Here is a 14480-nt window from a genome sequence, read left to right on the forward strand (position 1 = left end):
CCGGTAAGTCCTTCTCCCCCCTCGGCTATCAGGCAGGTACAATGGCGTAGGGACTGCAGCGTCAGCGGGATACCAGCGGTAGAGAGCTGGAAGAGTCATAAAACCCACAAAACAGGTCACAAATAGGAGGCCAAAAATCAAAAAGTCTGAGGATAAACCCGCTGAAAAAAACAAATCTAACAGTCAAGAATTCTGTAGGCATGTAACAACTTTTTCTTTTTAGTGACCATTGTCAAGACCATTGTCAAGCTAGGTAAAGGTTAAACAGATGGTCAATTTGGTGGGCGCGGTAAAAGGATTTCTATCAATTAGTTTCCAGAACAAGATTTTTAAATTTCTAGAAGTAAGATAATCAGTATATCCTTTGGCTGCAAGGTATTTTGGGGCTAATATGAAATTGCCTGACCAGTTTTCCCCCTGCCTTCTACCATAATGAGAGTCAAATCTGCCTTACTAAAAGAAGTCTGCCACATCAGCAATCACTTTCCACCTCACGGTGGGATGCATCCTTGGGGGAGAAATCCACAGTACATTTTTACAATGAGAATGGTAGGTGTTGGAGTTTCCATGAATTGTGGGCATTGGGAATGTGGCTATTTTGATGCAAAAGACTCCCACTCTTTGCTTGGGGGTTTCATGTACAAAACCACAAAACCTGGTGGCAGACCAAAAACCCAAGGGTGTAGGCTTTGACAGCTTGACATCTGTACCCAGTGACAGTTGCAGTCATGTGTTATGCTGTTTAGGGAATGGTGGTATGCATTTTAAAATGCTTTCTTTCATTGGGGGTGTGACTATGTGTGAGTTTGCTAGAACATTAGTGTTTTTGTGTACAGTGAGCCAATTATGTGACACAACATCACGGGCCGGCATCTGTGGTGTCTCTGTAGTATGTTAAAGTTGGTTGAATAGTTTTTTTCTGTGAGGAAGAGAAAAGGAGACGGCGATTGTCAGAGGGAACTACACAGGATGTCAGGACTGGATGTTCTGCCAGAAGACTTCACAGTACACCTTCCATCATAAACCAAGACTAGGGTAGCTCTGACCTTAAATCTCTGACGATTTATCCTCACCAGTGCCTTATGAGGGCATCAATGTCATAATGGTCTGGGGGTGTGGTACCATTATAGCCATTGAGCTCGACCTAACGGGCTCTACCAGCCATTAAAGGCCTACTCCAGTGTTAAAGGCCCGAGCCGAGGCTCCAGAGGACTCTAAGGCTATTAGAACATTCCACCCCAGAGGGCAGAATGTTCTAAGTTGTAAACACAAAAACCTCACCGAGCCCGAGGTGGTTGAAATCCCCTCGGGCTCCGTAAGGCCTTTGTGAAACATTGGAATGTTGATACTCCGGGCTTCTACTGGTTATTAGAAGCCCGGAGCACTCCTTTGTTTTCAATGTACCTCCCAACATTCCAATGTTCTAATATATCATAATAAACATATTGTCTTACACAAATATGTCCTAAATATCTTGTACTGAGAAATATCATCTCATCAGTTAACGTAATAAAATCTATACCCAATCTGACAATAGTTTCTAAATTATATTTAGTGCACACTATTGATGTCAGATTTTATTTTCAACAACGTTATTTTGATATAAGGCCCTTCTGGGTGGTGCTAAGGATGTGTGATTGACAGGTTTCAAAAAGGTGATTGATGAGACTTGTGTAGGCCCAGCTTGATGTTACATACTTCTTGGTGGTTGAAAAAGCGAGATAGACAAGCATGTGTGACAGGAGCAAGGTGTTGCTCGAAGGGTGATATACTATGAAGATGTTCAAGCTACACTGAAAGGATGGTTGCAATAGTTATGACATTTCTTCAAAGGATCAAAAGGGATCAAGAGTCGTCACATGTTTATGCTCCAATATGGATTATTTTGGCACATCACCCTGCTAGCTGTATTTGGGATGTAATTCATAGCCAGTTAGAAGGGCATCCAGTAGAACTGGTGCATAGGTAGAAGAAATTGGTAAATAAGAAGAAAAGGATTAACAAGTGCCGGTATAAAATAAAGATAAAAACACATGACAATGGAATTATAGAGTGTCATAAATACCTAATACCTAACAGAGTGAGATTGGCATGGATCGGGGCACTGGTGAGCATGAGTATGGACTAGGCAACAAACAAACATTAACAGCAACAATGCAAGCAATGGAGCTCGGCATGGAACAGGTGAAACTTACATAAAAGAGTTGGACTAAACTGACATGGTTTGGAAAGCCGAGACATTGATGTGTTTGAGACAGAGAAACATGGGTTGGTATTGGAGAAACACAGAGCCAAAATGGAATATAAATCAGATGTCATGCTTTGACTGCTTTGAGTGGGATGGATAACCTCGTGGGGGCTACGGTGATGTAGAAGAAAGGCAACAATTGGCACAAAATGAAAAATATGAGAGGGTATACAGCAAATATCTTTTTACATACACACATTGATGAATTGAAGGAGTAGGAGAAACATGTAGTTATTTGTAGATAAATGAGTACAGAGGCATATCAGGAGTGGCAGGCATGGAGATGAAAAATATAGGAAAGAGACTGAAATGAACAGAAGAGAAGTATGAACGGCAAGAAAATGAATAACACAATGAAGATGGAGAAGAGAAAAAAAGATGCAGGGAAAAGATCAACATAGTGTTCTGGAAGGTGGAGGAGACAAAGGTGTATATCACAGAGTAGTGTAAAATCACTTCTACAGGACAGGAGGTATAGCGGGAAAATGCAGAATCAGAGAGCAATTGTTAGACCTGGCACCTTGGCGTGAGTCTCCCTTCCACTTTTTGTCGCTGTGCCTCATGTGTTTTTATGGTGTTGGCCGCTCAGAGCACTGTGCCACTGCCAACCAGTGCCACAGTGCAAGTGCTCCCTATTTAAATTGTATATGTTGGTTGGATTCCATGATTGGCTTATTTGGTTTACCGTCAGACCCCAGTAAAGTGCACCAGGAGTGCCAGGGCTTGTAAATACAAATGCTGCTGGTGGGCTTGCAGCACTGGTTGTGCCACCCACAGAAGCAGCCTGGTAAAATGCATCTAAGGTCTGCCATTGCAGAACCTGCGTGCAGTCTGGTACTGTCATGCTGACTGGGTAAGTGCACACACTTCCCAGTCCCTAAACCTTCCCTTAACTTCATATCAGTCACCCCAATGGTAGGCCCTAGGGCAGGGTGCATTGTAAGCATAAGGTAGGACAAGCCCTGATGTGTGTGGCATGTCCTAATAGTGAATTACAGCCATTTTCGTTTTTCACTATTGTAAGGCTACCTGTTCTCCATAGGCCAGAATGGGCTGTTAGAATTGTTACATTCTATGATCCTAGCAGACCCAGGGAACATGGTAGAAATTCGAGTTTAGTATGCCTGAACTCAGAATAATAAAAAACATCTTTTAGTAAAGTTTATTTTAATATTCTGTGTTTGCAAATACCACTTTTAGAAAGTTGGTATTTACTTGCTTGACCATTTCAGCCCGCCTCTGCTGTGATGTGTATCTGCCTGTCTGGTTGTGTGAGTGACAGGGCTGGGGAAACCCAGAGGGGCAGGGCTAGGCAGCCTGGTGGTGAATAGGAAGATTGGCAGTCAGATGGGTGGGAGGAGTACACCTGGGCTCTGCATAGGGTTGTGCTCTGCTACCACAATGCTGGCTCCACCTCCTGCGGAGCGGCTGATGTCTCTGCCCTGCACCCTGAATAGAAAGGCAGAGTCATGTCAACAGAGTGCTCAAGAACTGGTTTGGACTGGGCAAAGGCCCCTCAACCCCAAAGGAACAAAGGAATTAGGGGTATAAGTATTGGGACCCTGCTCCCAAGAAATTAGATCAAATCCTGCTGAAACAAGAAGAACCTCTGCCAGAAGAGAAGGAACTGGGAAAGCTGTAGGAGGAGTAACTGTCCCTGACCTGGGGGATTGGCCTGCAGTGGTTGCCTTGCTGCTGAAGGAGAGGAGAAAAGACTACAAAGACTTTTATTTCAACTTGTGCTTAAAGATCTTCAAGGGCTTGAACTGAGCTTGCCCCCTGAACGAAGTCCCAGGACCAGTGGACTTCTTCCCCAGCTCCCCAGGGTCTTTTTGAAGTGCCTGCTGCTGTTGTTGGGGCTTCTGAGGGACTGCGTGTCACAAGGAGCTGGAAGCGCGATGCAAGACAGAGAAGCGTGCCACCGTCGGAGCCGCTGTCGTCGCATCTCGCAGAGAGTGTCGCCGCTGCAGCATCGCATCGAGCGGAAGCGTCTTGCATCATTCCGGAAGTGTCTTGCAACGCCGAAGAAGCGTGTCGACATCGCAGCCATCGCGGCTGTCGCATTGCACCGCATCGAGAGAAGAGTCTCGCATCGAGGAGGAAGCGTGTCACCATCGCAGCCATCGTAGTTGTCGCATTGCATCACATCCAGAAAAGCGCCTCGCATCCACGGAGAAGCGTGCCACCATCGGAGCCGCTGTCGTCGTATCTCACAGAAGGGGTGTCGCCTCTGCAGCATCGCATCGAGCGGAAGCGTCTCGCAACGTCGGAGGAGAGTGCCGCTGCCAAGGCCGCTGTCGTCGCATCTCGTCAAGGGTGACGTCGCTGTAGCTGATTCATCGAGTCGAGTCTTCTCGCAACATCAGAGAAGCGTAACGCATCTGGAAGATCCCGTCTTTATTTCTTTTGCACCAAGAACTTCAACGCATTTGCATCGCTGCAACACTTTCATTGCCCTGCGTGTCGCATCTAAGGTACATTGACTTAAAGTGTCGCATTTAAGAACTTAAGAGAAACTAAGCAATCTTCTACCAACTAAGCAACCGTATTGTGTATTTTTAATCGTTTAATGGTCTTGTGATAATCCTATATAAAGAAACCTTATTTTTAATATAAATACCTGTGTGGTGTCCATTTGTAGTGTTGTCACTTGGTCAGTGTATGTGTTCTCAAATGCTTAACCTATAATGCTCTGAGATAAGCCTTGTCTGCTCGCGCCAAGCTACCTAGAGGGTGAGCAAGGGGTTGTTTTAGTAGTGTAGCCCCTCATCCTGACTAGAGGAAAGGTTCCCTGCTTGTCACAAGTACCTACCTGTGCCATCCAGAGAACTCGGATTCTAACAGCAATGAAATGAGAGACGGAAGGAAAACCAAAATAGTGACTGAGACAAGATGATGGAATAAGATGGTTCTAGAGATGTGCTGCAGCAGTGGTTTGTGAAGGAAAGGGATGCTATTACATATAAATGCACATGCCATTATGTATATGGTGTGTGTGTGTGTATGTATATATATTCACTGAAAAAAACATAGGTTTCAGGCACGTTATAGTTAGAAATTAGCATTTAAAAAACCTTAGAAATTCACTGAAAAAAACCATAGGTTTTAGGGAATGTTATAGTTAGTTGGACATTTCACTCATACAAAACCCGTGAAATTCCCCCGTTATAGTTAGTTCAGCTAACTATAACTCGCGCCCCCGCAATGCATTGCTGATGACGTCACATATTACATCACTCATGACATGGTCAGTGACATCACTGATGACATCACTGATGACATCTTAAATGACATCACTGATGACATCATCCAGTGACTGTGTGTTTCTGTAAAGTTTAAATATGTTTAATATATATAGGGAAAGGCATATTGAAGAATGCGTGGGTCTATAAGTGTCTGAATGGATGATTTACTAGGTGCGTGACTGACTCTATAAGTGAGTGATTAAATGTATCTTACTGAATGCATGGGTTAGTGACTAAACTGTGTGAATCTCTGGATCCGTCTGTCTGTTGGTGTTTAAGCAGCTGCATGGGTTTGTAAATAACTACATAAGTACTTGTCTGAGTATTTGTATGGGGGCCTGAGTGTTTGTGTGGGTGGGGTGTGTGTGACTCTGTGCATAGATGTGTGAGTGGGTGACTCACTGGGTGCATAGTTTGAAGTGCGCATCTGTGATGGACTGTATGGGGGGGTGGGTGAGTGTGTGTATGGGTGTGTTAGTGAGTGAATGTATATCTCAGTGGTACATGTGTGAGTAACTACATATATGAAAGACAGTATATATGTGTGTTAGAGTATATAAGTGAGAGTGTGTGATTATGAGAGTGGCTGCATGGATGAGTGTTTGCTTGTATCAGTGATTGTATAAGAACGTAAGAATGTGCTATTATTTGTCTGAGTAAGTGAGCTGGTGTGTGTATAACTATATAGGTGAGTAAATGGGTGTGTGATTAATTATTTGCATGACTGACTAGGTGTGTGAGTACCTCTATGGATGAGTGGTGGTGTGTGAGTGTCTATATACGTGTATGAGTGCATATGATAGTCTTCTACTGAGTGACCATAAGTATGAGTGCGTGTACGGGTGAGTGAGTGGATGTGTGTGTAGACCTAAGAATCAGTGAGTGGGTATGTAGTTATTGGTGTTGGAGTGTCAATGGTTTTGAGAATGGCAGTCTGTAGTTTAGAGTGAGTGTATCTAAAGTTATATTAGGGTGTGAGAAGATGCATGAAATTATCACATGGATGATGTCATCAGTGATGTCATTTGAGATGTCATCAGTGATGTCACTGACCATGTCATGAGTGATCTAATACGTGACGTCATCAGCAGTGCATTGCGGGGGCGCGAGTTATAGTTAGCTGAACTAACTATAACGGGGGAGTTTCACAGGTTTTGTACGAGTGAAATGTCCAACTAACTACAACTTTCCCTAAAACCTATGTTTTTTTCGGTGAATTTCTAAAAATTTTTAAATGCTAATTTGTAAATATAACGTGCCTGAAACCTATGGTTTTTTCAGTGAATTTCAAAGGTTTTTTAAATGCTATTTTCTAACTATAACGTGCCTGAAACCTATGGTTTTTTCAGTGAATTTCAAAGGTTTTTCAAATGCTAGTTTCTAACTATGCCTACAGAAGTCGGACATGTGAAGAAAGAAGAAAAAACGCACAGAAAGAAGCAAAAGAAATGCAGAAAGAAGCAACAGAAGTCCACAAAGATGAAGAAAAGTGCAGGAAGAAGCAAGACATGTGCAGAAAGAACCAACAGAGGAGCAGAAAGAGGCTTTGTTGCAAAATCATCCTGTGCCCACAACTTTTTCAGACGGGTACTGGTGGTAACTGACTCTGACTAACCAGGCCTAGAGCCAGTGCTATGCTAAAAGACACTTAGAATACAGTAAAAAACACCTACATGCACTAGGGAACAATATGCGTTGGGGTACCCCTGTGATTAGCATGACCTCCTCTGTAAGGCCCTAGTACATAATGTTCAGAGGCCATGCCCCTTTTTACACCTCTCTGCAACACAGCTCTGTGGCACTTACTGGAGGTACCAGGTGGGCTAGTTGGCCCCCAGGGACCCTCAGGATTGAAGAGGAATTAATTCCCCAACTTAAAACACGCCACAGGGCGCATTTGCACACATGTCACCTCAGGTCAAGCCCCCACCCTTCACCACTGTGCAAACGCGCCCTGTGTCGTGTTTAAGTTGGTGGATTAAGTCCCCTTGAATCCTGAGGGTCCCTGGGGTCCAACTAGCCCACTAGGTGCCTCCAGTAAGCACCATAGAGCTGAGTTGCAGAGAGATGTAAAAAGGGGCCTCTGAACACCTCTCTGCAATGCAGCTCCCAGGCGCATACTGGAGGTTCCTGATTGGCTAGTTGGCCCCCAGGGACCCTCAGTATTCAAGGGGAATTAATTCCCCAACTTTAAACGTTCCAGGGGGTGCGTTTGCTGAATGTTGCTGGGAGGGGGCGGTGCCTAGCCGAGATGCCGGCTTTTTAGAATTTTTGTTTTTTTAAGAAGGGGGACTGTGTGGCCCCCCTTCTCTTGCCTTTGTTTGTGCCCTGGGGACCCCATGCCCAAGTGCCTGGCCCACTTTCTTTTTTTTTATTTAAATGGGAGGCGGGCCGCGTGGGCCCCCCTCCCATGGCCAATTCTGGCCCCAGGGACCCCATCCCCCGGGGCATTACCACACATATTGTTCTTTTATAGGAAGGAGGGCTGCATGCCCCCCCTCCTAAGGCCTCTATTGGCCCCGGAGACCCCACCCACTGGGGCCTGCCTTTATTTATTAGTATTTTTTGCGTGAAGGGGCCGCGTGACCCCCCTCCCGGGCCACTTCTGGCCCTGGGGACCCCATCCCCTGGGGCCCGCCTTTATTTATTATTATTTTTTGCTTGAAGGGGGCCGCGTGGCCCCCCTCCCGGGCCACTTCTGGCCCTGGGGACCGCATCCCCTGGCTTCTCCTTTTAAAAAAAAAACACAGGGGAGAGGGGCCACGTGACATTCCTCCTAGGCCACTTCTAGCCCCGGGGACCCCATCCCCTTGGGCTGGCCCTCTCCTTTGGGGACCGTGGGGGGAGCCCCAATGCCCCCACGGTCCCTGCCGGCTCCCCACCTCCTGTGGGAGCCGGCATTGCTTTTCCACATGGGAAGCTGCTAACATGCAGCTTCCCTTGTGGAAAAGCAATATGCTTTGCTTCATTGAAGCAAAGCAGTTTGCAATGAGAGGGCGGGAGCCGCGGGGCTCCTGTTCTATCATTGCAAACAGCAGTGTCCAGGGGGTGGGCACCCCCGGACACTGCAGAAGACGGCCCTGGGGGGTGGCGGTCCCCAGAAACATCACTGGCTCCAGGAGGTGGGCCGCGTGGCCCCCCTCCCACTTAATGCAAAGCCTCGGGGAGTGGTGGTCCCCGGGGCTTGGGGGTCCATAATAGACCCCCAAATTTGAATATTAGTGCCCCGGGGAGGTGGCGGTCCCCAGGGCGTGTGGGCGGCTGAAGCCCCCCCACACAGTTTTATTTATTTTTTTATTAAAAAAGCCCAGGGTGGTGGTGGTCCCCAGGGCAGCGGGGGGCTGTATGCCTCCCCACTAATTAATTAATAAAAGCCCCCGGGGGCGGTCCCTGGGGCTTACAGATTTAAAGAGAATCCCCAGGGGTGGCTGTCCCAGGGCTGCGGGGGGGCTATGTGCCCCCCGCAAATATTTCTGAAAAGCCCGGGGGGTAGTGGTCCCCGGGGCTGCGGGGGTCCCACTGGGCCCCCACAATTCTTTTTTAACATGCCCCCAGGATTTGGCCCACCCGGGCGCTAAATATTAACGAAGCGCGTTTTTTTAATTTTCACTGCCGGCTCGGCGGATCCTCCGCGCATCTCTCTGATTTTTTTTTAAAACAAATGCTTTTTTTTGGCCTAGGGGTCCTTGTGGGACCCCCTGAGCAGGCCTAGGGGGTCAGGGTGTTTCTATCCTGCCCCCTTTTCTAGTTTTGCGTGTTTGTTTTACTGTTTTCTTGTGCCTCGTTTCTACCGAGGCACAAGATGGCTGCCAACATTTCCTGGTTTGAAGTGTTGACAGCCAATTAGAATGCAGCTCGTGATCGGCAGGGTGATCGGCAGGGTGCGCGGTTCGACTGCGCCTCTATATAACAGAACTTTTACTTTTTGATTTTCTCAGCATCTACTGAATGGATTTACACCATTTAAAAAAGGTCTCTTTTCTGAACCAAGGGCTACCTTTTTGCCAAATTTGGTGTAATTCCGTTCAGCAGTTTTGGCTGTAACCGTGTCTAAATGTTCCTATGGGAAACTGATTTTTTTACCTCTATTTTTTGAATTTCTCAGGAACTACTGAACGGATTTACACCATTTAAAAAAAGGTCTCTTTCTGAACCAAGAGCTACCTGTTTGCCAAATTTGGTGTAATTCCGTTCAGCAGTTCGGGCTGTAGTCGTGTCTAAAGTTTCCTATGGGAAATAACATGGAGAAAACGCGTTTTGGGACCCCCATTTTGTCTCAGCCCCCGCTTGGCGAATCACCCCGAAACTTTCAGCATAGGAGCTGACCAGAGCGGGCCCATCAGTTTTGAAAATTTCGCAAAGATTCGTCAACCGGCGCCAAAGTTATTGGGAAAACAAAAAACGAGTTACCTATGGAAAATAGGTTCTAACTATAACTACCAACTAGCGACCGCCAGTAGGTAATATATATATATTTAAAACTTCATAATTCCAGCAATAGAAGGAAAGGTGGGAGGAATATCACTGAAATACAGAGGAAGGCTATTGTGGACTTACAAGAGGAAAAGACTATTGTCTGTAAGCCGTCCGATAAGGGTGGGAACGTAGTCCTAATGACAAGTGACTATTACAAAAAAGAGGCCCTGGTCCAGCTCAATGATGAGTTGAGCTACAAGAGAGTGACAAAGAAGATATTTGAGGACAGTATCAATGCATACCGGGCACTCCTCAACAAATGGTACCATAGAGGCATGTTAAGTAAGGAAGAATATGCCTTTTTGGAATGCAAACACCCACGTCTACCTACCTTTTATCATCTTCCGAAACTGCACAAAGATGCGACATGTCCATCCAGTTGCCCTATTATGTCGTCCCTGGGGAGCCTTACGGAGCTCATGTCCAGGTTTGTTGACTGTTTCCTTTTTGATTTTTGAAAGAATTGGTTTCGTACCTCAAAGACAATAAAGACTTTTTGACACGAGTGGAGAATTTAAATTGTGATGAGGACTTGGTGATGATAACACTAGACATTTCGAGTCTCTATACGAGCATTGATCATTTACAGGGAATTGAAGCTGTCAGATGTTTCCTAGGAACAAGACCTATTAAACTGGCTGAACACAATAAGATGCTATTGGAATTTGTGGATTTCTGCTTATGTAATGACATATTTCTATTCCAGGAACAACTGTTCAAACAGACACGTGGTACTGCTATGGGCACCTGCTTCACCCCCAGTTATGCAAATCTTTTTGTGGGCTGGTGGGAGAAGCAGGTGGCCTGGGCAGCAAACAATGATAATTGGACCCGCAGGGTATTAAGCTGGAATAGATACATAGACGATTTGTTTATTATTTACAAAGGCACACAGCAATCAGCCAGAGAATATATCAATGTGCTCAACATGAACAACCTCAATCTTAAATTCACAGGAGAAGTTAGCAAGGTATCTGTCAACTTTTTGGACCTTAAGATTTTCCCTGCGGATGGAAGACTGTGCAATTTCTTGCACAGGAAACCGACCGCAGGGAATTCCTTGTTACACGTGAGCAGTTGCCATCCTGGGAAAACAATACCAAGTATCCCATATGGTGAATTATTGAGAATAAAAAGGAACTGCTCATGTACCTGTGAGTTCAATGCAGCAGCGAAGGAGAGCATAAAGAGATTTGCGGTCAGAGGCTATCGTAAGGAGACTCTAGAGGAAGCCATGTCCATGGTAGATAAAAAGCCCAGAAGGGACTTAATAGCTAGTTGTGAGCTTATTGCGAACAAGGAAAAAGATGGGAAATCTAATAACTTGAGGATGATCACGGAGTACTCAAGCGATGCCTCAGACTTCAGAAGAATCTTTGTAAAGAACTGGCACATTTTGAAATCTGACCCAGTAATAGGGAAGGAATTGCCAAAAGCACCTCTCATAACATTTAGGAGAGCTAGATCTCTACGTAGTAGTTTAGTCCAAAGCCACTGTGGTAATGAGAACAAAGTACCATCATTTGGGAGGCTAGCTGGATTCTATCCATGTCTTAAATGCAGGGCCTGCAAAAACAGTAAGAAGGTGTTGGAGTATGCAGTGCCCGGAATGAGGGAACCCATGAAAATCAAGAGTCTGATGAATTGTAACACAAGCCACACGGTGTACTGTCTAGTGTGTCCGTGTGGCTTGCGTTACATTGGAAGTACGATCCATCCAACTAAAATCCGAATTTTGGAACATCTCAGAGCCATACAAAACAAGGATGCCACCTACCCGGTGGCCACGCATTTTGAGATGTTACATCAAAACAACAGGGACTTGTTATGTTTTTTCTGTATCGATCAGGTGCCCATCAGTGTGAGAGGTGGCGATAGACAACTGCAATTACACAGATTGGAGTCAAGACATATTATTGACAACCAAACGAAAAGACCAGGAGGGCTGAACAGTTGTGAAGAAATGGCTGTGCATCTAAAACATCTGCATAATTATGAATGTGTAAATACCTGCTGTGTGTGAACCGAAACCTATTGCTATCCCTTAGAGATTTTGAGAATGCCATTCTGTTCATAAATTGTGGCTTGTTACTTAATATACATATGGGGCAGAGTGACTATATGGAGAACAAAAGCCCATCCAGGGCAAGATTTCTTTACATATCAATATTTGGGGTAGGCAAATGCAACAATATAGATAAAAAGCCCATTCAGGGCATGATATAGCTGTTGCTGTGCCTGTATGATCCAATAGATTGCACAGTTCTTATGTTGTTAACAATCCATAAACATGTTTACAAATGGCCGACACCTTAGACTGAAGAAAGTCGGGTGTCCTTTGTTTTTGTTTAGCAGTTAATGAGTATTTAAGTCTGCTTTATGTCGGCGCTGGCCACTATTGATAAAGGCGGCAGCTGAAACGCATCTGGTCATGTGAAAAGAAGCCCAATAAAATCTGGGATATCTATGTTCCTGTGAGTGCTGGTGCTGGTATTTGTACCGTGAGTCGTGGATTTTAAATCCGCGTGGTGTCCGTCACTGCGCTACAGAGCACCCGACCGCGAGTGTAGGGGAGAGCAAGACGGAATCTGAGCGCAATATATATATATTTTGACAAAGACCGTGAGGTTGAAACGCATCAGTCAATAAATAATTCTCTTCCTGCAATCCTGAGTGCAACTCCTACCTTGTTGTTGTGAAGCAAGAGGGTTTTCTCATATATATACATATATATATCAATAATGAAGCTACTCCTTTCTTTAGAAGGGTTGACCAGGACCCAGAGACAAAGATACATTAAATGTAGACAGCACAGCTGAGCATAAAGGAACAGCTGAATTTACAACTTAAGGTGCACCAGTTTCATTACAGAACACTGTTTCTCTCTGCTAAGTGTAGTGCTAATTCTCAGTGCTAATTCTCTGCTTTCGGTATTTCCAGTGGATCTCTGCTCTCCGGTGTGCGTGGAGGTGCCCTCGGAGACAGAAGCGGTGCAGGGCACCTCCATGAAGCTGCTCTGCATCTCATGCATGAAGAGGGAGGAAGTCTCTGCCGACACGTTTGTGGAGTGGTACTACAGACCACAGGGAGGGGACGATTACCTTGTAAGTACTTCACCACCCGCGCCAGCCCACCTTGCTCTTCATTGAGGTAACTTCTTGAGAGCAAAGTTCTTGTAAGCTCAAGATTGCTGGAACCATTGCAAAATTGGGAAGTTACTATTGGGTGGTGTCTTTTAAAGTATGGTTGGTCTGGGTCAGTGTCAGTTATGCGTAAGGCAAACTTGACATGTGACAGTGTTTGTAACACCTGCTGCATGAACATAATTGATTCTGTGATTCGTTAGAATTCACAGCTTTCTGTCATATTCATTTCAGTGTGTAACCGAGAACTTTAGTGTAAAGGATGTAGTGTCAATGCACCCTTTGGTAAATAGATGTCCGTTACATACAGCGCCATGACTTGGGGTCTGCTGGGCAGAGACCATGTACCCTTTATTAATATAGTGAGAACTCTGCTGGTCTCAAAGACATTTGCTTTTGGATGCGTTGCCTTCCTCTTCAAGGGGATACAGCAGAGCAAGGACTTAAGCTTTCATGTTACTTGGTTAATTGAATTGAATATGTGGCTCATCTTCCCCACCCTCCTTAAAAACAAATTGTCTTAAAAGAAGCAAATCAATGCATTAATTCAACAAGCAAATGACTAGGTGTGTGTTTCCACAAACCTGACCAACTAGAATAAGAGTCAACTCCAACATCCAGCCCTGCCAAGTACTGTCAAGTACCACACCTCATGGGTTAGACTAACGCACTTTAGTGCTGGTGTCTGCATCATTGCACTAAAATGCATTAGTCACGCATAGTAACTCCTCTGGGACCTCCCGACTATGATGCCCTCAACAAGGCTGACAAATTCTTTCACACTGAGCCGGGCTTGGAGGGGTGAGCACTTTTGTCTGTGTTGGTTTTTTTGTTGAATTTTTTTTCCAGTAGTTAAGGGGCTCCATTTCTTTGATCAATCAAGCCCACTGTACGGTCTCTGGGGGATCATGCGGTCTGTGACTCGTGGTCAGGTGTACACGATAAACAATAGGCAGTTTATTACTCGTACAGTGCCCTGGCTGCAGCCCTCACATGCATCAGGTGGCGCCTTGTCCTATGTAGTTTTCCAGCAAGGCTGCATTAGATAAGTTGGAACTATCCAACCAGGTCTGGTCACATATGTGCACTGAGGGTCCAAGGCAGCCCCAGGCCTGACCGCGAAGTTGAAAGTGACGAGCTGACCAGCCTGCAATGAGCTCATCACTTCAACCAGCAGCAGTGAGAGAGCACCTTTTGTCGTCATCCTCCAGTGCTGAATCGGTTTAGTTAGAGGCCAGTCCCTGGCCTCCATCTACTATCAGCGCTGCTGGGCAGTCCTGCATGTGCCAACAAGAACTCATCCCTGGCTCAGGTTGGTTGCTCTGTACTGAGCCTAACAGTTGAAGAGAGAGCAGCAGCAAGAGCAGG

General features: G+C 45.5%; 1 protein-coding gene across 3 annotated transcripts in view; it reads left to right on the plus strand.

Moving 5' to 3' along the window:
• SCN3B (sodium voltage-gated channel beta subunit 3) overlaps positions 1 to 14480 on the plus strand; it is a 941302-nt gene that overhangs the window by 826082 nt on the left and 100740 nt on the right. For all 3 annotated transcript variants that reach the window (XM_085647252.1, XM_085647253.1, XM_085647251.1), the window contains one exon: positions 12910 to 13073. In XM_085647252.1, the coding sequence (XP_085503378.1) occupies positions 12910 to 13073 (164 nt within the window). The remainder of the gene's footprint in view (positions 1 to 12909; positions 13074 to 14480) is intronic.

The sequence above is a fragment of the Triturus cristatus genome, chromosome 3_2, assembly GCF_964204655.1.
Source record: "Triturus cristatus chromosome 3_2, aTriCri1.1, whole genome shotgun sequence".
In the NCBI taxonomy this organism is placed as follows: Eukaryota; Metazoa; Chordata; class Amphibia; order Caudata; family Salamandridae; genus Triturus; species Triturus cristatus.